This window comes from Hypanus sabinus, chromosome 5, assembly GCF_030144855.1.
Source record: "Hypanus sabinus isolate sHypSab1 chromosome 5, sHypSab1.hap1, whole genome shotgun sequence".
Classification (NCBI taxonomy): domain Eukaryota; kingdom Metazoa; phylum Chordata; class Chondrichthyes; order Myliobatiformes; family Dasyatidae; genus Hypanus; species Hypanus sabinus.
Window position 1 is genome coordinate 159,410,561 of NC_082710.1, and position 25,069 is coordinate 159,435,629.

Sequence of the window (25,069 nt, forward strand, 5' to 3'; positions counted from 1 at the left end):
ATCCTGTGAACTTTGTGTCAGGGATTTGGGATGTGCGGGAAAGCAGATAAATGCAAGTTATGATGTTTGTTTATTAGATACACTCCAGATGATGTATCAAAGACCTAGTGTACTTGTAGGCAAATTGATGAAGTTTAATATAGGCGGAAAAATACAAAGTGGAACTCGCATACTTTAAAAACTCGCAAATGTCTCCAATGGACACATTTCTTACCATTGCAGATTCAGATGAGGTGAGCGGATAGTAGCAGTTTTCCCTGGTGCAGGAATGAAACAGAACAAAAGGCGTGAGTTCATGTTTGGAGCCGGGTTCTTCAAGGTTAAAAGTCTGCAGGATGGACTCAGCTGCTCGGCCTGCATCTATGGAGGCAGGTCGACGTTTGTTTCTCTCCACACGGACTTCTCGGCCTCACCCCGGATTCCAGCATCTCCAGTTGCTGTGTTTCTATTCAAACATTAAGTAAAAAGCAGTTTTTTGACACAAAGCTCTTGAAAATCTAGAAGAATTCCATTAACCCCATTCCTGCCAACATAACCCCTCCCCTCTCCACACACACACACACACACACACACACACACACACACACACACACACACACATACATGGAAACACACACGAGCATACAAGTGTCTGCCAGTGTTTCTCTGTCAGACAGCTGAACATCCTAAGGTCCACTTCTCTTCATGTTAATTATGAATCTCGAACAATCTGGACCGGCAGGGATAGAAAGAGGGAGACACCCAAAATACACAAGGTGCAAAATCAGCATCCCCCAGAGAAGGAAGGATTCAAATGGGGGACAGGGGCCACAGTGATTGACAAAGGAAGTCAGAGATTGCATAGCATTAAAAAAAAGGAAATATGACAGAGCTAAGGTGAGTGGGAGGACAGATGATTGGGAAGTTTTTAAGGAACAACAGAACTTAAATAAAAAGACAATACGGGGAGGAAAAAATGAGGTACGAACGCAAGCTAGCCAGGAATATAAAGGAAGATAGCTAAAGCTTTTTCGGTATGTGAAGAGAAAGAAGATAGTTAAGAAAAATGTTGGGCCCTTGAAGAATGAATTGGGTGAAATTGTTATGGGAAACAGAGAAATGGCAGAAGAATTTAATGTGTACTTTAGATCTATTTTCACTAAGGAAGACACAAGCAATCTCCCAGATGTATGGATGGGCCAAGGACATAGGGTGACAGAGGAAATGAAACAGAGTGACATTCAGAAGGAAACGGTGATGAAAAGACTGACGGGACTGAAGTCTGACAAATCCCCAGGTCCAGATGGTCTGCACCCTAGGGTACTAAAGGAGGTGGCCCTGGAAATTGCGGATGCATTGGTAATCATTTTCCAATGTTCCTTACATTCAGGATCAGTTCCTGAGGATTGGAGAATGGCTAATATTATCCCACTTTTTAAGAAAGGAGGAAAGGAGAAAAACAGAGAACTATCGAACTGTCAGCCTGACATCGGTGGTGGGAAAGATGCTAGAGTCCATCATTAAGGATGAAATAGAGGCATATCTAGATAGCAGTGATAGGATTGGGCTGAGCCAGCATGCATTTGCCAAGGGTAAACTTTGCTTGACTAATTTGTTGGAGTTTTTCGAGGATGTAACCAGGAAGTTAGACAAGGGAGATCCAGTGGATGTAGTGTACCTCGATTTTCAGAAGGCATTTGATAAGGTCCCACATAGAAGATTGGTGGGTAAAATCAAAGCTCAGGACATCGGGGGGAAGGCATTGACATGGATAGAAAACTGGTTGGCAGATAGAAAGCAAAGGGTAGCGGTGAGTGGGTGTTTCTCGGAATGGCAGGTGGTGACTAGTGGGGTGCCACAGGGCTCGGTATTGGGACCACAGCTGTTTACCATTTACGTTAACGATTTGGATGAAGGCATAGAAAATAACATCAGCAAATTTGCTGATGATACTAAGCTGGGTGGCAGTGTGACATGTGATGAGGATGTTAGGAGAATTCAGGGTAACTTGGATAGGCTGGGTGAGTGGGCAGATACTTGGCAGATGGCGTTTAATGTGAATAAGTGTGAGGTTATCCACTTTGGGAGTAAGAACAGGAAGGCAGATTATTCCCTTAACGGTGTAGAGTTGGGTAAGGGAGAAATACAAAGAGATCTCGGAGTCCTTGTTCATCAGTCACTGAAGGTGAATGTGCAAGTCCAGCAGGCAGTGAAGAAGGCTAATGGAATGTTGGCCTTTATTACAAAGGGAATTAAGTACAAGAGCGAGGAAATCCCCTTGCATTTGTACAGAGCCCTGGTGAGAACACACCTGGAGTATTGCATACAGTTTTGGTCTCCAGGGTTAAGGAAGGACATCCTGGCTGTAGAGGAAGTGCAGCGTAGATTCACGAGGTTAATTCCTTGGATGTCTGGACTGTCTTACGCAGAGGGGATAGAGAGACTGGGCTTGTACATGCTGGAATTAAGGAGATTGAGAGGGGATCTGAAGATTATTAACGGATTGGACAAGATAGAGGTAGGAAATATGTTCCAGATGCTGGGAAAGTCCAGTACCAAAGGGCATGGTTTGAGGATAAGGCGTAGGTCATTTAGGACAGAGTTAAGGAAAAACTTCTTCTCCCAGAGAGTTGTGGGGGTCTGGAATGCAGTGCCTCGGAAGGTAGTGGAGGCCAATTCTCTGGATGCTTTCAAAAAGGAGCTAGATAAGTATCTTATGGATAGGGGAATCAAGGGATATGGGGACAATGCAGGAACCGGGTATTGATAGTAATTGATCTGCCATGATCTCAAAATGGCGATGCAGGCTCGAAGGGCCGAATGGTCTACTTCTGCACCTATTGTCTATTGTCTATAAACTGCAGATGCTGGGATATGAACCCTTAGAATGTGGTGTCAACCAATCTGGAAAGTGTAATTGGGAGAAGGTTCTAAAGGGAGCCAAGTGCAGACAGATTTGTGACAGACACTGGCGGGGATTGTGGTGTTCTTGGCGGGAGCTGTACAGCGGTCAGGACGGAAGATTGCTGAGGATACCATGGTAGGTTGAGTCCCCGTTACACATGGTGCTTTGTGCAGGTGAATAGTTTCAAAGAGGAAGGGCCAATACTCCAGAGAGAACGCCCGTATGTTCGAGCTGAATGGCAAACAACGTTGGGCATGTGGTTAGTAGTGACTATTAATGTGGTATTAACTATTGTTGTTAACAATCTGATTTTTAACGATCCCATCTGACCGGTACAGCCTGACAACACAGTCTGGCATTTATGGACTACCTGGTAAGCAGATTATTGCCAACTACCCAGGACGCTACCTGTTGCGTCTGATCTCCAGTTGCGGCCGTTTCATTCAGGCAACTTAAAGTTCTCAACGAACTCCGGGTTGGAGGAGTTCCTCGGAACCAACATAGTTAGCAAACTGTGTGTCTGTCAAAATCCAGAAGAAAGGGCGGTTAAAAATGTCCAATGGTGATTTAACCAGGAATATTAAGAAAAGATGGTTAATGTACTCAGCAGGTCATGCAATTCACGTAGAGAGATGAAGATGTACAGTTTCAGGTCGACAATTGAAACATCAGGAGCCAGGCCTGGAGGCAAAAACTGAACTAACGTCTCAGGTCAATGATGGATAAACTCAGCAGGTCAGGCAGGACACATGGAGAGAGAAACTGTTAAGCTTTCAGGTCCAGAGGGGAAACAGACAGGAGTCAGTTTGCAGAGTGAAACAGAGTCAAGTCTCAGGTCAACCTCAACAGGTCGGGCAACAACTGTGGAGATAGAAACAAGGTTAACGGTTCAGGTTCACCACACTTTAAGAGAACGTTTCTTGGACATCAGCAGAATGGTCTGTCAGGTAAGCAAGGGGGAGAATTTTTAGGGACGGTATACTGATGTTGTAAATTTGCATATTCGAAAAATGCGACCCCGGGTTCCAGCAGTACATGGTAAACTCCCAGCGAAGGGATGCTTTCCTCTTGCCACTCACTTTCCACGTCTTGGCGCTGGTGGTCTGGGAATCGGGAGGAAGTTACAGCTTGTGATTCTGCTGGGAGCTCAGAGAATTCGACCGTTGTAGGTAGGATTTAAGCCTACCTGGTCAATACCTGTGGAGGAGGGGGACTGTGCAGGCACGAGTGACGTCAGCGTCGAGCGCGCACTTTAAAAGACAGGACTTCTCTTCAGAGCGGGCAGCGGAGTCCGTGGAAGCAGAGTCCTGGGCTTTGGCTAAGTGGGCTTCGGCGTAAGGGGACTTCAGTAAGCCTGTGTGATTGCTCGCTGAGGGGTAGAAGGTAAGGTCGCTCTGTGCTTTTTAGACTTCTTCTATTAATCCAGTTCAGGTATGGGGGAGACAGTCAGAGCAGTGGTGTGCTCCGTATGCAGTATGTGGGAAGTCAGGGTCAACACAGTTGTCCCGGATGACCACACCTGCAAAAGGTGCGTCCAGCTGCAGCTCCTATCAGCCCGAGTTAGGGAGTTGGAGCTGGAGCTGGATGAACTACGGATCATTCGGGGGGCAGAGGCAGAGATAGATAGGAGTTATCAGGAGGTAGTCACACCAAAAATCCAAGAAGACGACAGATGGGTGACGGTCCAGAGAGGCAGGGGGAGCAGGCAGAGAGAGCAGAGCACCCCTGCGGCCATTCCCATTAACAATAAGTATACCGTACTGGATACTGTTGATGGGGATGACCTACCAGGAATGAGTTGTAGTGGTCCTGCCTCTGGCATAGAGGTTGAACCCTCAACTAGAAAGGGGAGGAGGGAAGAGAAGAGAGCGATAGTTTTAGGGGATTCTATAGTCAGGGGGGCAGATAGGAGATTTTGTGGGGCAGATCGGGAATCTCGGATGGTATGTTGCCTCCCTGGTGCCAGGGTCCGGAACATCTCAGATCGGGTGCAGGCTATTCTTGAGAACGAGGGTATGAACCCAGATGTAGTGGTCCATGTAGGGACCAACGATGTAGGTAAGGTGAGTGAGGGGGTCCTGCTTAGAGAGTTCAGGGAGTTAGGAGTGAAGCTGAAAGGCAGGACCTCCAGGGTGACAATCTCGGGATGGCTAACTGTGCCACGTGCGAGTGAGGCGAAGAATAGAATGATTATGCACATTAATACGAGGCTGAGAGCATGGTGCAGGAAGAAGGGTTCAGGTTTTTGGATAATTGGTCTTTGTTCCAGGGACATTGGGATCTGTTTCGAAGGGACGGTCTACATCTGAACTAGAGGGGTACTAACATTCTTGCAGGAATGTTTGCCAGTGCTGCTCGGGGGGGGGGGGGGGGGGTTAAACTAGATGCGCAGGGGGCAGGGATCCAGATTACGAGAGAAAATGATATGATGAAGGATAAGGGACAAGTGGGGAATACACGTTTCCCAAATATTAATTGTGTAAAGGAGAAAGGTGAGACAGAACATGTGTTGTAAAAGTTACATGTACAGAGGGTTGGTCAAAAGGAGCATGGGGTTAAATGTGTAGAAGGTTTGGGTGATCTTGAGAAGGTCATCACAATTCAAGGTGCAATTAGCCCGATGGAAGTTCAAGGAGCTGGGTTAGGTACAATAGACAGTGTTTTAAGCAAAGAGAGGAGGAATGGGCTAAGAATTCTATACTTGAATGCACGTAGTGTCCAAATAAGACAGATGAGCTTGAAGCTCAGATGAAAATGGGGAACTACGATATTGTTGGGATAACGGAGACATGGCTGCAAGGGGATCAGGCCTGGGAATTGAGTGTACCAGGGTATACGTGCTATCGTAGAGACAGAAATATGGGAAGAGTGGGTGGGGTGGCCCGGTTGGTGAGGAATGAGATTCAGTCCTTAGCAAGAGGTGACTTGGGAACAGGGGAAGTAGAGTCTGTGTGGATTGATCTGAGGAACAGTAAGGGTAAAAAGACCCTAATGGGTGTTGTGTACAGGCCCCCAAACAGTAGCGTGGATATTGGGTACAAGTTGATTAGGGAGTTAACATTGGCATGTGCTAAAGGTAATGCAGTCGTTATGGAAGATTTCAACATGAAGGTGTACTGGGAGAATCAGGAAGGTGCTGGACCCCAGGATAGGGAGTTTGTGGAGTGTCTAAGGGATGTATTTTTGGAAGAGCTTGTGCTTGAGCCAACCAGGTACGAGGTTATTTTGGATTTGGTGATGTGTAATGAACAGGAATTGATAAGTGATCTTGAAGTAAAGGAGCCATTAGGAAGTAGTGATCATAACATGATAAGTTTTTATCTACAATTTGAGAGGGATAAGGGCAGATCAAAGGTGTCAGTGTTGCAATTAAATAAAGGAGACTACGGAGCCATGAGGGAAGAGCTGGCCAAAGTTAAATGGGCGGATGCCCTGGCAGGAAAGACAGTGGATCAGCAGTGGCAGATATTCTTGGGGATAATACAAAAGATGCAAAAGCAGTTCATTCCAATGAGAAAGAAGGATTCAAAGAGGGGGAAGGGGCCACAGTGGTTGATAAAGGAAGTCAAAGATTGTATAGCATTAAAGAAAAAGAAGTATGACACAGCTAAGGTGAGTGGGAGGACAGATGATTGGGAAAGTTTTAAGGAACAGTAGATCTTAACTGAAAAAGCAATACGGAGAGAAAAAATCAGGTATGAGCTCAGTCTAGCCAGGAATATAAAAGGGGATAGCAAAAGCTTTTTTAGCTATGTGAAGAGAAAGAAGATAGTTAAGAACAATGTTGGCCCCTTGAAGAATGAATTGGGAGAAATTGTTATGGGAAACAGGGAAATGGCAACAGAATTTAATGCATACTTTAGATCTGTCTTCACCAGCAAGGGCACAAGCAATCTCAAGATGTATGGAAGGGCCAGGGTCATAAGATATCAGAGGAATCGAGACAGACTGACATTAGGAAAGAAACTGTGATGAGTAGACTGGTAGGACTGAAGGCTAATAAATCCCCGGGTCCAGATGGTCTGCATCCGAGGGTTCTAAAACAGGTGGCTCAGGAAATTGCGGATGCATTGGTAATCATTTTCCAATGTTCCTTAGATTCAGGATCAGTTCCTGAAGATTGGAGAGTGGCTAATGTTATCCCACTTTTCAAGAAGGGAGGGAAGGAGAAAACGGAGAACTATCGCCCTGTTAGCCTAACGTCAGTCGTGGGGAAGATGCATGAGTCCATTATTAAGGACGAAATAGTGGCACATCTTGATGGCGGTAATAGCATTAGGCCGAGCCAGCATGGATTTATCAAGGGCAAATCATGCTTGACTAATCTGTTGGAGTTTTTTGAGGGTGTAACAACGATGTTAGACCAGGGTAAGCCAGTGGATGTTGTGTACCTGGATTTTCAGAAGGCATTTAATAAGGTGCCACATAGGAGATTGGTGAGTAAAATCAGAGCTCATGGCATTGGGGGCAGGGTTTCAACATGGATAGAAAACTGGTTGGCAGATAGAAAGCAAAGGGTAGCAGTGAATGGGTGTTTCTCGGACTGGCTGGAGGTGACTAATGGGGTACCACAGGGCTCTGTATTGGGACCACAGCTCTTTACAATTTATGTCAACGATTTAGATGAGGGCATTGAAAACTATATCAGCAAGTTTGCTGACGATACTAAACTGGGTGGCAGTGTGACATGCGAAGAGGACGTTAGGAGAATACAGGGAGACTTGGATAGGCTGGGTGAGTGGGCAGATACTTGGCAGATGTCATTCAATTTGAAGAAATGTGAAATTATCCACTTTGGAAGCAGGAACAAGAGGGCAGCGTATTGTCTGAACGGTGTAGAGTTAGGTAAGGGAGAAATGCAAAGAGACCTAGGAGTCCTAGTTCATCAGTCAATGAAGGTGAATGAGCAAGTGCAACAGGCAGTGAAGAGGGCAAATGGAATGTTGGCCTTTATTACAAGGGGAATTGAGTACAAGAGCAAGGATGTCCTTTTGCATTTGTACAGGGCCCTGGTGAGACCACACCTGAAATATTGTGTACAGTTTTGGTCTTCAGGTTTAAGGAAGGACATTCTGGCAATTGAGGAAGTGCAGCGTAGATTCACTAGGCTGATTCCTGGGATGGCAGGGCTGTCTTACGCAGAGAGATTGGAGAGATTGGGCTTGTACACACTGGGATTGAGGAGATTGAGAGGGGATCTGATTGCAACGTTTAAGATAATTAAAGGATTTGATAGGATTGAGGCAGGAAATATGTTCCAGATGTTGGGAGAGTCCAGTACCAGAGGGCATGGATTGAGAATAAGAGGTCAGTTATTTAAAACAGAGTTGAGGAAAAACTTCTTCTCCCAGAGAGTTGTGGAGGTGTGGAATGCACTGCCTCGGAAGACGGTGGAGGCCAATTCTCTGGATGCTTTCAAGGAGGAGCTAGATAGACATCTGATGGATAGGGGAATCAAGGGATATGGGGACAAGGCAGGGACTGGGTATTGATAGTGAATGATCAGCCATGATCTCAGAATGGCGGTGCAGACTCGAGGGGCCGAATGGTCTACTTCTGCACCTATTGTCTATTGTCTATTGACCCCATCTGTGTAAAAAAGGTCTCGAGATAAAGGTTACTGTGTAATGCTACGCTGGCAAGGCTCCTCAGCATGGGAAGACAGAGCAACTATACTATTAATATCGATCAGTGGAGCACAGAAATAAACTCTTCGTCTCACAATGATATTCTCCAAATATAAACAGGGCCACTGCAGCGCATCCACGCATTAAGTATGAATACTGTATATAAATTTTACTGGTATTTGAAATATGTGACAGTTTTCCTTCAGAAAAAAAAGATTCTACGAGTTTATGGGATTTCGCCTAGAAATTGGTAAATGGTCTGTTATTGTCACATATACCAATAAACAGTGAAAGGATTTTATTTTGCATGTCGTTCACCTGATCATTCCATACTTAAATACTGTATGGTCGTAAAAAAGAAAAACAACAGAATGGAAAATACAGTGTTGCAGTTACCGAGAAAGTGCTGTGCAGATAAACAAGTAACTTGTAAAGATGAGGTAGACAGAGCGATCTAGGGTACATTTTTAACAGACAGGAGTTCCACTCCAGAGTCTGACAGCAGCAGGGAAGAAGCTGCCCTTGAGTCTGGTGGTATGTGTTCTCAAGCTTTTATATTTTCTCACCGATGTAAGTGGGGTGAATTGAGAACGCCCAGCGTAGGGCGGGCCCTTGATTACGATGGCTACTTTACCGAAGTCACGGGAAGTGTAAAATCGATGTAGAGGTGAATGGTTTTCGGAACAGTTTAGAAATCCAAATAAGCGAAGATTTAAATCGTGCTGGTGCCTGTATTCTGCGAATCGGAGGTCCAGAGCTGTGTAATTTAATAGGCCCCTGCTCCCCTTCCCTACTCTATTGTCTGCTTTGCTTTACTGTATGGGGAACACCCGGGCCTGAATCGCGACCTTGCGATCCGGAGAACGTTTCATCGCCTGAGATGAACTGGAATGATCTTGCAAGTTCCGCCTATAAGACCATAAGATCATAAGATATAGGAGTAGAATTTGTCTATTTGGCACATCAACCTGCTCCGGCATCGTATTATGGCTGATTGAATTATCCAGCACTCCCAATCTCCTGCCTTCTCCCCGTATGCCAAACAAGAATCTATCAACCTCTGCCTCAAATATACATAAAGACTTGGCCTCCGCGGCTCCCTCTGCCGAAAAATTCATTATGTTTCCACCCTAGGGCTAAGGAAATTCCCACTCACCTCCGTTCTAAAAGGACACCCCTCTGTTATGGTTTTAGACTCTCGAACCAGAGGAAACATCTTCTCCACATCACTCTATTAAGACCTTTCAGTGTTTGATAGGTTTCAATGAGGATACTCCTCATTGTTCTAACGTCAACTGAATACGTGCCCAGAGGCATCAGACGCTCTTTATATGACAAGCCATTGAATCATGGAGTAGATTTTGCGAAGTTCCTTTAAACCTTCTCCAGTTTCAACACATTGTTTCAGAGACAAGAGGACCAGGCCTGCTCACAATACTCCGCGAGACCTTACCAGTGCTTTATAAAGTGTTCACATTACATCCTTTCTTTGACATTCTTGACCTCTTGAAAAGAATACCAGCATCGTATTTGCCTTCCACGTCACAGGCTTAACTTGCAAATAAACCTTTAGGGAATTGTGCACAGGGAATCCCAAGTTCCTTTGCGTCTAAGTATTTTTGTGTATTTTCTCTCCATTTAGAGAATGGTCAAGCGTTTATTCTCTTCTTTCAATGTGCATTACCATACACTTCCCTACACTGTATTCCGTATTTTCTTTATCAATTCTAATCTGTCCAACTCCTGCTTTAGTCCCTCTACTTCCTCAAACTACCTACCCCTCCACCTATCTTCATATCGCCTGCAAACATTGCAACAAAACCATCAATTCCATCATCCGAATTATTTACATATAACGTAAAAGTAATTGGTCCCAACACACACTCCTGTGGACAACCATTATTCACCAGCTGCCACTCAGCAAAGGCTCCACTGTTTGCCTGTGCTAATCAGACACTGATTTATCCATACTGCAATTTTTCCTGTAATACTATGGGCTCTATTTTGTTAAGCAGCCTCGTGTGCAGCATGTTGTTCAAAGGTCTTTTGAAAATCCAGGTACAGTACACTAAATCAACCGAGTCTCCTTTGTAGATCCTGTTTGTTACTTCTGCAAAGAATTCTAACAGATTTGTCAGACAAGATTGTCCCTTCAAGAAACCATGCTGACTGAGGCCTATTTTATGATGTGCTTCCAAGAACTCTGACACCACATTTTTATAATCGAGCAACCCACATAAAATGCTGTTGCTTGGATTTGTAGCATCTGCAGGTCGTCTCTTAATTGTCCTTTGTAATCGAATCCAACATCTGCTCAGCTACTGAAGTCAGTCCTTATAGTTTCTGTTCTATTGCCTCTATCACTTTTTAAAGTATCGAGTGATATTTCAATTGTCCAGCCTTCCCGAACCATTCCAGTATATTGTGAGGCTTGAAAGATCATTACTAATGCCGCCACGAACTCCTCAGCCACCTGTATCAGAACTCTTGCGTGTACACGATCTAGTACAGGTGAATTATCTACCTTCAGTTATGGTAAATTCACATACTTCTTACACTCTGGCATCTGAAACTTCCATCATAATGCTAGTTTCCTCCACAGTGAAGACTGGTGCAATATACTTAATCAGTTCATCCGCTATTTCCTTGTACCCTATTACGACCTCTCCAAAATCGTTTTCCAGCAGTTCAATATACACTCTCGTCTCTCTTTTACACTTTCTGTATCTGAAGAAACTTCTGCTATGCAAGCTAACTTTATCGACTAGCTGACTTCCGTATTTCACGTTTTCCATCTTAATAAATGTTTCATTGCCTTCGGTTTAAAAGGTTCCCAATCCTCTAAGTTCCAACTAATGTTTCCTCTATTATATTCTGTCTGTTTGGCTTTATGTTGGCTTTTTCCTCTCTTGAGTTCCATGGTTGTATCATCTTTCATTTAGAATTCTACCTCCACTATGGGATGTGTATGTCCTTCTGAAATGCTTCCAGATATTCCAGCCATTGCTGATCTGCCGTCATCATTGCCAGTGTTATTTTCCAATCAATTCAGGCCAACTCTTCACTCATGCCTCTCTAATTCCCTTTATGTTACATCCGAATGTAACTTCCCCTTCTTAAGTTTCAGGGTGAAGTAGATCTTATTATGATCACTTGACCCGCAGATCGTACCTTAAGCTCTCTAATCAATTCTGGTTCATTGCACAATACCCATTACAGAATTGCTGATCGTATAGTGGGCTCAACCATTAGCTACTCTAAAAGCCATCACGTAGGCACTTTAGAAATCCCTCCTCCTGTAACCTAGCACCAACTTATATATCTGCATATCGAAGTCCACAATGATTCTTGTAACATTGTCCTTTTGGCATGCATTTTTAAGCTCCCTTAGTAATTTGCAGGCAACATCCTTACTACTGTTTGAGGGATTTGTATACAACTCCCGTCAGGGTCTTTTGCCCTTAGAGTTCTTTAGCTCTATCCGTAGTGATTCGACACATTCCGACCCGATGTCACACAGCAACGCATCCCTGTCTGCCTTCTTGACTGTCTTTTCGATATAATATGTATCCTGAGGCATTCAGCTAACAACTATTATCTTTAACCCATGATTCAGTAATACCTACAACATCATACCTGCAAATTATACCTTATTTCATACACCGCGCATATTCAGACACAACACCTTCATTCCTGTGTTCTCCCTTTTCGAATTTGCCGAACCATGCTCAACTTTTTGATTCCTAACTTTTCATGAACTCTTACCAACATCGGCCTCCAAAAACGTTCTACTAAGTTTCCGAGCACTCTGGTTCCCTGTAAATCAAGTTTATCTGATTTCCCACTACGCAGCATTAACAAATGTGGCCGCAAGGATGTTAGTCCCCCGCCAATTCAGGTGCAAAGAAGGAGAGACCAATGATTCAAAATTATCACCCTCTCCTTCCTAGACCAATTTCTTAGTCATTAAACTGTATCATTTTCCTAGTATTGACCTCACTAGCACGTGGTCTTGCCCTTTGATTTAGCACCGAACAACCTGAAGTCCTATGCAAGACATTTCACTTGTCTTTCCCATGTCATTGGTCCCTACATGGATCATGACTTCTAGTTCTAAACTCTGCCTCTTAAGAACACTAAGGTCTCGATCGAGATATCCTGGGTCCTGGCACCCTGGATGCAATATACGATCCCGGAGTCACGTTCTCGCCCTCGGAAACTCTTGTTTAACGAATCCGCTATCACCATAGCGTGCCTCTTCTTCCCGCATGCCGTCTGAGTCACAGAATCGGTGCCAGAGAATCGACCACTGTGATTTTAGTCTGTTAGGCCATTTGCCCCAACTGTATCAAAAGCGATATACTTGTTCTTGAAGGGGGTAGCCACAGGAGTACTCTGCACAGGCTCCTTAACTTCCTTTCTCTTCCTGACTCTCTCCTAGATTTCTCTATCCTGCAACTTCGCTGTAACTGCCTCTCTTTGCATCGAATCTATCACCCCATCAGCCTCCCGAATGATTCGGAGTTCATTCAGTTCCAGCTCTGACTCCTTAATCCGTTTTGTTAGAAGCTTCAGCTGCATACACTTCACACAGTTGTAGAGGTTGGGGATACTGGAGGTCTTACTGCCTTCCCACATCCCACATGAGGAGCATGGCACTACCTTGCCTGTCATTTCTACCTCGCTGAGCAAATACTGTATAAACAATAGAAAGAAAATAAAGTTGAGCTTTGCTTTCTCTGAGTAAAGCCTCTCTCCGCAAAAGCCTCGACGAGCTAAGGCCGTAAGATGAACACTGACTATTTCCATTCCGGCGAGGGCCACAGCGAAGGCGGCACGCTGCACATGCCCCAGCCTTCCTTTAATTTGTTCCTTCTATTTAATCCCAAACGCCGGTAAACCGCCGGTCAAAGCTGTTTTCTGTGGCCACGAACTACTTCTGCCTTTTATCCTCGGACGGTGGAACTGAAGTGTCCTCCCCTCCAGACCTCCAGTGTTCTGATTGGCAACTATTCAAAGCACCATGTGAAGTTAAAACCTGGTCCAGAGTGTGTTGCATCGAGTGCACCTATCCAACTCTTCAATCTGTCTTTTCCACAGATTACGTCATTATCTTATTTTTTTTCGGGAGTCGGTAGAGAAAGGTGTTCTTCTCATTATCTATGCTGATGAAATATCTCGGTCGGAAAACACAATTGTTTTTTCCCTTCCTTAAGTTCTTCCTTGATTGTTGAGCTCCTCCTGTATTGTGTGTGTGTGTGTGTGTGTGTGTGTGTGTGTGTGTGTGTGTGTGTGTGTGTGTGTGTGTGTGTGTGTTGTTATTCTGTTGGAGTCCGTGGAAGCCTTGTTACTGTGAGCGTCCGTGAGCGAGAAGTGAACGGCATCGTTGGACAGTCTGCCCTTCTCCCCGGTTCCTGCTGCACACCCACCCTCTGCTCCTTGCAACAGGTGGAGTGGTATTTGTACCCCGGCCAATCCGCGCTTGTGCAACTGACCAGACAGTGCTCTCCACTTCCCGACGGACCCGGTTGTAATTGTTCAGATCCCCCCCCGTTTATCACTCCTTCCCACAAAGGACGAGTCCACCTCTACCCCGACAATGGATCCTTGTTGCTGTGGGATTTACGGTCCAGTGACAGCGGAGTGTACGTGATCACCGTTTACTGCGGTGGGAACAACACCGTCAGAGACAATGTGTCATTAACGGTCCACAACGGGGCAGGTAAGAAACCACTGAGCAGGGTGAATGAAGTAACAATTCTAAATTGTAATCGGGCTAATGAAAATAGATTATTAAATGGAGGGTAAAGCAATCGGAATCCCCTTTGGTGTCGATTCTATCATAAGCCTGATGTCGAAATCTGGGCGCTGAATACCAAGAGGTAAAGGGGCGATAGATGAGAAAGCGCGAGTTTTACCCCATCCATTTTCACCCCGTCGAGGCTATTGACCGAATTAACGAGAATGTTCGGTAATTGATGGAGTTTATCAGGTAAATGTGTCGGCGAACACATTACGAAATTGGTTAATTTCCCGTTACTAATGTATTATCATCGCGAAATCTAACATAAATTATTAAAGTAATTCCCCGTTAGTGGGCCTTTGGGTCGTGTTTATCAGGATAATTTTATTTTTAATTCAAGGAAAACGCAATATAAAAGCAAGGAGATAATCCTGAGTCTTTATAAGACACTAGTCACGCTACGTTTGGACTGTTGTCAATAGTTTTGGGCCCCATATTACAGAAAGGATGTGTTGTCATTGGACAGAGTTCATGAGGATGATTCTGGGAATGAAGAGGTTAACATATGAGGAGCGTTCGGCAGATTTGGGCCTGTATTAACTGGAATTTAGAAGATTGTGGGAGGATCTCATTAGAACCTACTGAATGTTGAAAGACTAGACAGGGTGAGTGTGGAGAGAAAGTGTTCTATGCTGGGAGTACCCAAAACTAGAGGGCACAGCCTCAACATTGAAGGGTGATTTTTTACAACAAAGGAGGTTTTTTTAATGGAATTCTCTGCCACAGAGTGTGATGGAGGCCAAGTCCATGGGTATATATATGCTAGAAGTTGATAGTTTCCTGATGAGTCAGAGAATCAAAGGATATGGCAAGAAGGCAAGTTTATGAGGTTGAGTGTGATCTGGGATCAGCCATGATGGAATTGCAGAGCAGACTCGATGGGCTGGATGGCCTAATTCTGCTCCTATGTCTCATGGTATTATGGTCTACCCCATCTGAAATAACAGTATGCTAACACAGGCTGATCCTTAAAGACTAACTGAATTATTCCCAACTGTCCCAAAAAGAAGCTACTCATTGCGTCTGATCTCCAAATGCTGCAGTTTCATTCAGACAAATTAAGATTGCCAACTAACATCAGGAATGAGAAAATACCCTTCCTCAGAACCAACATAGATAAAGAACTATGTGTCTGTACAGATCCAGAAATGAGAGTGGTAAATAAAAAGTGGGAAAGTATATATGGAACTGGAGGAAATAGCAAAAGTACTTAATGAATACTTAATCGATACTATGTAGTGATGATTTGCAGCAGACTGAAAAACTTGAGCATGTAGATATTAAGAAAGAGGATGTGCTGGAACTTTTGGAAAGCATCAAATTGGATCAGTCGCCGAGACTGGGTAAGATGTATCAAAGGCTACTGTGGGAGGCGAGAGGGGTGATTGCTGAGCCCCTGGTGATGATCCTTGAAACATCAACAGGGACGGGAGTGGTCCCGGAGGATTGGAAGGTTGCGGATATTGTTCCTTCATTCAAGAAAGGGAGTAGAGATAGCCCAGGAAATTATAAAGCAGTGAGTCTTACCTCAGTGGCTGGTAAGTTGATGGAGAAGATCCTGAGAGGCAGGATTTATGAACATTTGGAGAGGTATAATATGATTGTGAATAGTCAGCATGGCTTTGTCAAGGGCAGGTCATGCCTTACGAGCCTGATTGAATTTTCTGAGAATGTGATTACACACATTGATGAAGGAATAGCAGTAGATGTGCTATATATGGATTTCAGCAAGGAATTTGAGAAAGCAAAGAGGCATGGGATCCAAGGGGACATTACTTTGTGGATCGAGAACTGGCTTGCCCACAGAAGCCAAAGAGTGGTTGTAGAGGGGTCATATTCTGCATGGAGGTCGGGCACCAGTGGTGTGCCTCCGGGATCTGTTCTGGGACCCTTACTCTTCGTGCTTTTTTATGAAAGACCTGGATGAGGAAGTGGTGGGATGGGTTAGTAAGTTTACACAAAGATCGGAGGTGTAGAGGGCTGTCAGAGGTTACAATGGGACTGCTAGGATGCAAAACTAGGCTGAGAAGTAGCAGATGGAGTTCAACCCAGATAAGTGTGATGTAAACACGAGGAAATCTGCAAATGCTGGAAATTCAAACAACAACACACACAAAATGCTGGTGGAACACAGGAGGCCAGGCAGCATCTATAGGGAGAAGCGTTATCGACGTTTCGGGCCGAGACCCTTCGTCTGGACTGGTCTCGGGTCGAAGGGTCTTGGCCCGAAGCGTCGACTTGTGTGTGTAAGTATGATGTAGTTCATTTTGGTAGCTCAAATATGTTGGCAGAATATAATAAGACCCTTGACAGTGTGGAGGATCTGTGGGATCGTGGGGTCCGAGTCCATAGGATGCTGAAAGCTGCTGTACAGGTTGACTCTGTGGTTAAGAAGGCGTATGGTGTATTGGGTTTCAGCAATTGTGGAATTTAATTTAGGAGCCCAGAGGTAATGTTGCAGCAACATAGGACCCTGGTTAGACCCCACTTTGAGTAATGTGCTCAGTTCTGGTTGACTGACTACATGAAGGATATGGAAGCCATAGAAAGGGTGCAGAGGAGATTTACAAGGATGTTGCCTGGATTGGGCAGCATGTCTTGTTAGAATAGTTTGAGTGAACTCGGCCTTTTCTCCTTGGAGCAACGGAGGATGAGAGGTGACATGATAGAGGTGCATAGAATGATGAGAGGCATTGAACATGTGGATAGTCAGAGACTTTTACTTAGGGCTGAAATGGTTGCCACATGAGGACACATGTTTAAGGTGCTGGGGAGCAATTACAGAGGAGGTGTCAGGGCTAAGGATTTTACTCAGAGAGTGGTGAGTGTGTGGAAAGAGCTGCCAGCAACGATGGTGGACGCGGATATGATAGGGTCTTTTAAGCGACTTTTCGATAGGTACATGGTGCTTAGAAAAATAGAGGGCTATAGGTAAGCCTAGTAATTTCTAAGGTAAGGACATGTTTGGCACAATATTGTGGGCCAAAGGGTCTGCATTGTGCTGTAGGTTTTCTATGTTTCTAAATGCCCAGCCGTGACTTACCCAGGATTTAATAACAAAAGATGGTGGGAATGGTCCGAAGGTCAGGTAATACATGTGGATAGAGGAGCTGTTATTTTTTCAGGTCAAGAATAGAATCATTCAGGAGTCAGATACAAAGACAGAAACAGAATTAATGTGTCAGGTCAAGTATGGATATAATAGGCAGGTCAGGCAGTATGTGTTGTAGGGAAATAGTCAATCTTTCAGATCGAGAATGAAAACATACAGCAGTCAAGTGAGCACAAAGAAACAGACAATGTCTCAGGTCAAACATTGAACATCTCAGCAGATCGGTCAGCATCTGTGGAAATAGCAACGGGTTTATGGTTCAGGTTCGCCACGTTTTAAGAAAATGTTTCTGGGACATCAGCAAAATGGTCAACCAGGTGAGGAGGAGAACGGATTTTTATGGAGGGTCGACTGATGTTGTAAGCCTGTACATTCGAGAAGTGCGACGCTGGGCTTCAGCCGTAAATGGTGAACGTCCAGCAGGAGGGGTGTCTGCCTTTGGCCACACTTGCTCCAAGTCGGGGCGCTAGTGGTGTGGGTATTCGGAGCCGGATTCGTCTGTGTAAGAAGGTTCTCTGAAGAAAGATTGCTGTGCAATGCCATGCCATCAAGCCTCCCCGGCATGGGAGGATAGAGCAAGTATGCAGCTAACATAGATCGGAAACAGCCCCTTCGCCTCATAATGATTTCTACAGAGATAAACGAGCCCCCCTGCAGCGCACCAACGCGTTAACTGTGAATATGAAAAATATTGCCGGTATTTGAAATGTACAGCAGTTTTTATTCAATGTTTGTGGGATTTCCCTGGTAATTGGTAATTAGTTCGTTATTATCACATGTAAAGATAAACAGTGAAAAGCCTTTGTTTCGCTTGCCATCGACGCTGTCAGATCAGTCCATAAACAAGTACTTCAAGGTGATACAAAAGGAAAATGACATACTGAAAAATATAAAGTTACGGTTACAGAGAAAGTGTGGTGCTAACTAATTCATTAAGTTGGAAACACCATGAAGAGGTGGAATGAGAGACGTAGAGTCCATTTTTAGCCGGAAGAGTTCCACTCCAGAGTCTGAATAACGGCGGGGAAGAAGCTGTACTTGAGTTTGGTGGTTTGTACGTGTTCTCCGACTTTTGTATGTTCTGAACAACGTAAGCGGAGAGAAGTGAGAACGGCTAGGGTAGGAGGAGTCCTTTATTGTGTTGGCTGCTTTCTCGCGGCTGCTGAAACTATAAAGTCGATAGACGGGAAGCTGGTTTTCATATAGGCTAGAAATCAAGACAGGTGGAAACTTAAACCGGGCAAGTGTCTGCATTCTACAAAGCTGGGGTCTCCTCCTATGTACCCGACAAGGCCAGAGTTTCCCAGTCCCCATTCCCACCCCCTTGGTTTATTGTATAGGAAGCACTCCGGACTGTACCGTTACTTTGTGATCTCGGGAATATTTCACAGCCGGAGATGCACTGGTTATGTAAAGTTACAAATTACTCCCAGAGTAACTGAATGCAGAGAATGCACCTGCCCAACCCTTCTCCCTACACAAACCTCCACACCACCCTTTCCATGGGCTGTATTTATTATCTTATTGTTCGGGGGGGGGGGGGGGGCAGCATGAAGGCGTTCTGCTCTTCATCTGTTCGGATGAAGGATCTTGGTTGGAAAAGTTGACTGTTTATTCCCCTCTATAAATGTTGCCTAACTTGTTGAATTTCTCAGTACGCTTTGCGCGTTATGTGTTGATCACAGATGCTGTCTGTGATTACAATCAGACTTACCCCTTTGGGAAAGATGGGTTCTGGAGCTGGGGTGGCCTCGTTTAGTGTGAGTGAGACTCATTTATGGGTTGTTATTCTGTTGCAGTCTATGGAAGCCTTGCCACCGTGAGCGTCCGCGGGCGAGAAGTGAACGGCATCGTTGGACAGTCTGCCCTTCTCCCCGGTTCCTGCTGCACACCCACCCTCTGCTCCTTGCAACAGGTGGAGTGGTATTTGTACCCCGGCCAATCCGCGCTTGTGCAACTGACCAGACAGTGCTCTCCACTTCCCGACGGACCCGGTTGTAATTGTTCAGATCCCCCCCCCGTTTATCACTCCTTCCCACAAAGGACGAGTCCACCTCTACCCCGACAATGGATCCTTGTTGCTGTGGGATTTACGGTCCAGTGACAGCGGAGTGTACGTGATCACCGTTTACTGCGGTGGGAACAACACCGTCAGAGACAATGTGTCATTAACGGTCCACAACGGGGCAGGTAAGAAACCACTGAGCAGGGTGAATGAAGTAACAATTCTAAATTGTAATCGGGCTAATGAAAATAGATTATTAAATGGAGGGTAAAGCAATCGGAATCCCCTTTGGTGTCGATTCTATCATAAGCCTGATGTCGAAATCTGGGCGCTGAATACCAAGAGGTAAAGGGGCGATAGATGAGAAAGCGCGAGTTTTACCCCATCCATTTTCACCCCGTCGAGGCTATTGACCGAATTAACGAGAATGTTCGGTAATTGATGGAGTTTATCAGGTAAATGTGTCGGCGAACACATTACGAAATTGGTTAATTTCCCGTTACTAATGTATTATCATCGCGAAATCTAACATAAATTATTAAAGTAATTCCCCGTTAGTGGGCCTTTGGGTCGTGTTTATCAGGATAATTTTATTTTTAATTCAAGGAAAACGCAATATAAAAGCAAGGAGATAATCCTGAGTCTTTATAAGACACTAGTCACGCTACGTTTGGACTGTTGTCAATAGTTTTGGGCCCCATATTACAGAAAGGATGTGTTGTCATTGGACAGAGTTCATGAGGATGATTCTGGGAATGAAGAGGTTAACATATGAGGAGCGTTCGGCAGATTTGGGCCTGTATTAACTGGAATTTAGAAGATTGTGGGAGGATCTCATTAGAACCTACTGAATGTTGAAAGACTAGACAGGGTGAGTGTGGAGAGAAAGTGTTCTATGCTGGGAGTACCCAAAACTAGAGGGCACAGCCTCAACATTGAAGGGTGATTTTTTACAACAAAGGAGGTTTTTTTAATGGAATTCTCTGCCACAGAGTGTGATGGAGGCCAAGTCCATGGGTATATATATGCTAGAAGTTGATAGTTTCCTGATGAGTCAGAGAATCAAAGGATATGGCAAGAAGGCAAGTTTATGAGGTTGAGTGTGATCTGGGATCAGCCATGATGGAATTGCAGAGCAGACTCGATGGGCTGGATGGCCTAATTCTGCTCCTATGTCTCATGGTATTATGGTCTACCCCATCTGAAATAACAGTATGCTAACACAGGCTGATCCTTAAAGACTAACTGAATTATTCCCAACTGTCCCAAAAAGAAGCTACTCATTGCGTCTGATCTCCAAATGCTGCAGTTTCATTCAGACAAATTAAGATTGCCAACTAACATCAGGAATGAGAAAATACCCTTCCTCAGAACCAACATAGATAAAGAACTATGTGTCTGTACAGATCCAGAAATGAGAGTGGTAAATAAAAAGTGGGAAAGTATATATGGAACTGGAGGAATAGCAAAAGTACTTAATGAATACTTAATCGATACTATGTAGTGATGATTTGCAGCAGACTGAAAAACTTGAGCATGTAGATATTAAGAAAGAGGATGTGCTGGAACTTTTGGAAAGCATCAAATTGGATCAGTCGCCGAGACTGGGTAAGATGTATCAAAGGCTACTGTGGGAGGCGAGAGGGGTGATTGCTGAGCCCCTGGTGATGATCCTTGAAACATCAACAGGGACGGGAGTGGTCCCGGAGGATTGGAAGGTTGCGGATATTGTTCCTTCATTCAAGAAAGGGAGTAGAGATAGCCCAGGAAATTATAAAGCAGTGAGTCTTACCTCAGTGGCTGGTAAGTTGATGGAGAAGATCCTGAGAGGCAGGATTTATGAACATTTGGAGAGGTATAATATGATTGTGAATAGTCAGCATGGCTTTGTCAAGGGCAGGTCATGCCTTACGAGCCTGATTGAATTTTCTGAGAATGTGATTACACACATTGATGAAGGAATAGCAGTAGATGTGCTATATATGGATTTCAGCAAGGAATTTGAGAAAGCAAAGAGGCATGGGATCCAAGGGGACATTACTTTGTGGATCGAGAACTGGCTTGCCCACAGAAGCCAAAGAGTGGTTGTAGAGGGGTCATATTCTGCATGGAGGTCGGGCACCAGTGGTGTGCCTCCGGGATCTGTTCTGGGACCCTTACTCTTCGTGCTTTTTTATGAAAGACCTGGATGAGGAAGTGGTGGGATGGGTTAGTAAGTTTACACAAAGATCGGAGGTGTAGAGGGCTGTCAGAGGTTACAATGGGACTGCTAGGATGCAAAACTAGGCTGAGAAGTAGCAGATGGAGTTCAACCCAGATAAGTGTGATGTAAACACGAGGAAATCTGCAAATGCTGGAAATTCAAACAACAACACACACAAAATGCTGGTGGAACACAGGAGGCCAGGCAGCATCTATAGGGAGAAGCGTTATCGACGTTTCGGGCCGAGACCCTTCGTCTGGACTGGTCTCGGGTCGAAGGGTCTTGGCCCGAAGCGTCGACTTGTGTGTGTAAGTATGATGTAGTTCATTTTGGTAGCTCAAATATGTTGGCAGAATATAATAAGACCCTTGACAGTGTGGAGGATCTGTGGGATCGTGGGGTCCGAGTCCATAGGATGCTGAAAGCTGCTGTACAGGTTGACTCTGTGGTTAAGAAGGCGTATGGTGTATTGGGTTTCAGCAATTGTGGAATTTAATTTAGGAGCCCAGAGGTAATGTTGCAGCAACATAGGACCCTGGTTAGACCCCACTTTGAGTAATGTGCTCAGTTCTGGTTGACTGACTACATGAAGGATATGGAAGCCATAGAAAGGGTGCAGAGGAGATTTACAAGGATGTTGCCTGGATTGGGCAGCATGTCTTGTTAGAATAGTTTGAGTGAACTCGGCCTTTTCTCCTTGGAGCAACGGAGGATGAGAGGTGACATGATAGAGGTGCATAGAATGATGAGAGGCATTGAACATGTGGATAGTCAGAGACTTTTACTTAGGGCTGAAATGGTTGCCACATGAGGACACATGTTTAAGGTGCTGGGGAGCAATTACAGAGGAGGTGTCAGGGCTAAGGATTTTACTCAGAGAGTGGTGAGTGTGTGGAAAGAGCTGCCAGCAACGATGGTGGACGCGGATATGATAGGGTCTTTTAAGCGACTTTTCGATAGGTACATGGTGCTTAGAAAAATAGAGGGCTATAGGTAAGCCTAGTAATTTCTAAGGTAAGGACATGTTTGGCACAATATTGTGGGCCAAAGGGTCTGCATTGTGCTGTAGGTTTTCTATGTTTCTAAATGCCCAGCCGTGACTTACCCAGGATTTAATAACAAAAGATGGTGGGAATGGTCCGAAGGTCAGGTAATACATGTGGATAGAGGAGCTGTTATTTTTTCAGGTCAAGAATAGAATCATTCAGGAGTCAGATACAAAGACAGAAACAGAATTAATGTGTCAGGTCAAGTATGGATATAATAGGCAGGTCAGGCAGTATGTGTTGTAGGGAAATAGTCAATCTTTCAGATCGAGAATGAAAACATACAGCAGTCAAGTGAGCACAAAGAAACAGACAATGTCTCAGGTCAAACATTGAACATCTCAGCAGATCGGTCAGCATCTGTGGAAATAGAAACGGGTTTATGGTTCAGGTTCGCCACGTTTTAAGAAAATGTTTCTGGGACATCAGCAAAATGGTCAACCAGGTGAGGAGGAGAACGGATTTTTATGGAGGGTCGACTGATGTTGTAAGCCTGTACATTCGAGAAGTGCGACGCTGGGCTTCAGCCGTAAATGGTGAACTTCCAGCAGGAGGGGTGTCTGCCTTTGGCCACACTTGCTCCAAGTCGGGGCGCTAGTGGTGTGGGTATTCGGAGCCGGATTCGTCTGTGTAAGAAGGTTCTCTGAAGAAAGATTGCTGTGCAATGCCATGCCATCAAGCCTCCCCGGCATGGGAGGATAGAGCAAGTATGCAGCTAACATAGATCGGAAACAGCCCCTTCGCCTCATAATGATTTCTACAGAGATAAACGAGCCCCCCTGCAGCGCACCAACGCGTTAACTGTGAATATGAAAAATATTGCCGGTATTTGAAATGTACAGCAGTTTTTATTCAATGTTTGTGGGATTTCCCTGGTAATTGGTAATTAGTTCGTTATTATCACATGTAAAGATAAACAGTGAAAAGCCTTTGTTTCGCTTGCCATCGACGCTGTCAGATCAGCCCATAAACAAGTACTTCAAGGTGATACAAAAGGAAAATGACATACTGAAAAATATAAAGTTACGGTTACAGAGAAAGTGTGGTGCTAACTAATTCATTAAGTTGGAAACACCATGAAGAGGTGGAATGAGAGACGTAGAGTCCATTTTTAGCCGGAAGAGTTCCACTCCAGAGTCTGAATAACGGCGGGGAAGAAGCTTTACTTGAGTTTGGTGGTTTGTACGTGTTCTCCGACTTTTGTATGTTCTGAACAACGTAAGCGGAGAGAAGTGAGAACGGCTAGGGTAGGAGGAGTCCTTTATTGTGTTGGCTGCTTTCTCGCGGCTGCAGAAACTATAAAGTCGATAGACGGGAAGCTGGTTTTCATATAGGCTAGAAATCAAGACAGGTGGAAACTTAAACCGGGCAAGTGTCTGCATTCTACAAAGCTGGGGTCTCCTCCTATGTCCCGACAAGGCCAGAGTTTCCCAGTCCCCATTCCCACCCCCTTGGTTTATTGTATAGGAAGCACTCCGGACTGTACCGTTACTTTGTGATCTCGGGAATATTTCACAGCCGGAGATGCACTGGTTATGTAAAGTTACAAATTACTCCCAGAGTAACTGAATGCAGAGAATGCACCTGCCCAACCCTTCTCCCTACACAAACCTCCCCACCACCCTTTCCATGGGCTGTATTTATTATCTTATTGTTCGGGGGGTGGGGCAGCATGAAGGCGTTCTGCTCTTCATCTGTTCGGATGAAGGATCTTGGTTGGAAAAGTTGACTGTTTATTCCCCTCTATAAATGTTGCCTAACTTGTTGAATTTCTCAGTAAGCTTTGCGCGTTATGTGTTGATCACAGATGCTGTCTGTGATTACAATCAGACTTACCCCTTTGGGAAAGATGGGTTCTGGAGCTGGGGTGGCCTCGTTTAGTGTGAGTGAGACTCATTTATGGGTTGTTATTCTGTTGCAGTCTATGGAAGCCTTGCCACCGTGAGCGTCCGCGGGCGAGAAGTGAACGGCATCGTTGGACAGTCTGCCCTTCTCCCCGGTTCCTGCTGCACACCCACCCTCTGCTCCTTGCAACAGGTGGAGTGGTATTTGTACCCCGGCCAAATCCCGCTTGTGCAACTGACCAGACAGTGCTCTCCACTTCCCGACGGACCCGGTTGTAATTGTTCAGATCCCCCCCCGTTTATCACTCCTTCCCACAAAGGACGAGTCCACCTCTACCCCGACAATGGATCCTTGTTGCTGTGGGATTTACGGTCCAATGACAGCGGAGTGTACGTGATCACCGTTTACTGCGGTGGGAACAACACCGTCAGAGACAATGTGTCGTTAACGGTCCACAACGGGGCAGGTAAGAAACCACTGTGCAGGGCGAATGAAGTAACAATTCCAAATTGTAATCGGGCTAATAAATAAAAAGAGATTATTA

General features: G+C 44.9%; 1 protein-coding gene across 1 annotated transcript in view; it reads left to right on the forward strand.

Moving 5' to 3' along the window:
- Nucleotides 1-7,239: 7,239 nt before the first annotated feature.
- LOC132394801 (carcinoembryonic antigen-related cell adhesion molecule 3-like) overlaps nt 7,240-25,069 on the forward strand; it is a 28,758-nt gene continuing 10,928 nt past the window's right edge. Inside the window, exons 1-5 of the mRNA XM_059971208.1 lie at nt 7,240-7,252; nt 14,087-14,233; nt 19,226-19,341; nt 19,436-19,616; nt 24,602-24,991. Coding sequence (XP_059827191.1) covers nt 7,240-7,252; nt 14,087-14,233; nt 19,226-19,341; nt 19,436-19,616; nt 24,602-24,991 — 847 coding nt within the window. The remainder of the gene's footprint in view (nt 7,253-14,086; nt 14,234-19,225; nt 19,342-19,435; nt 19,617-24,601; nt 24,992-25,069) is intronic.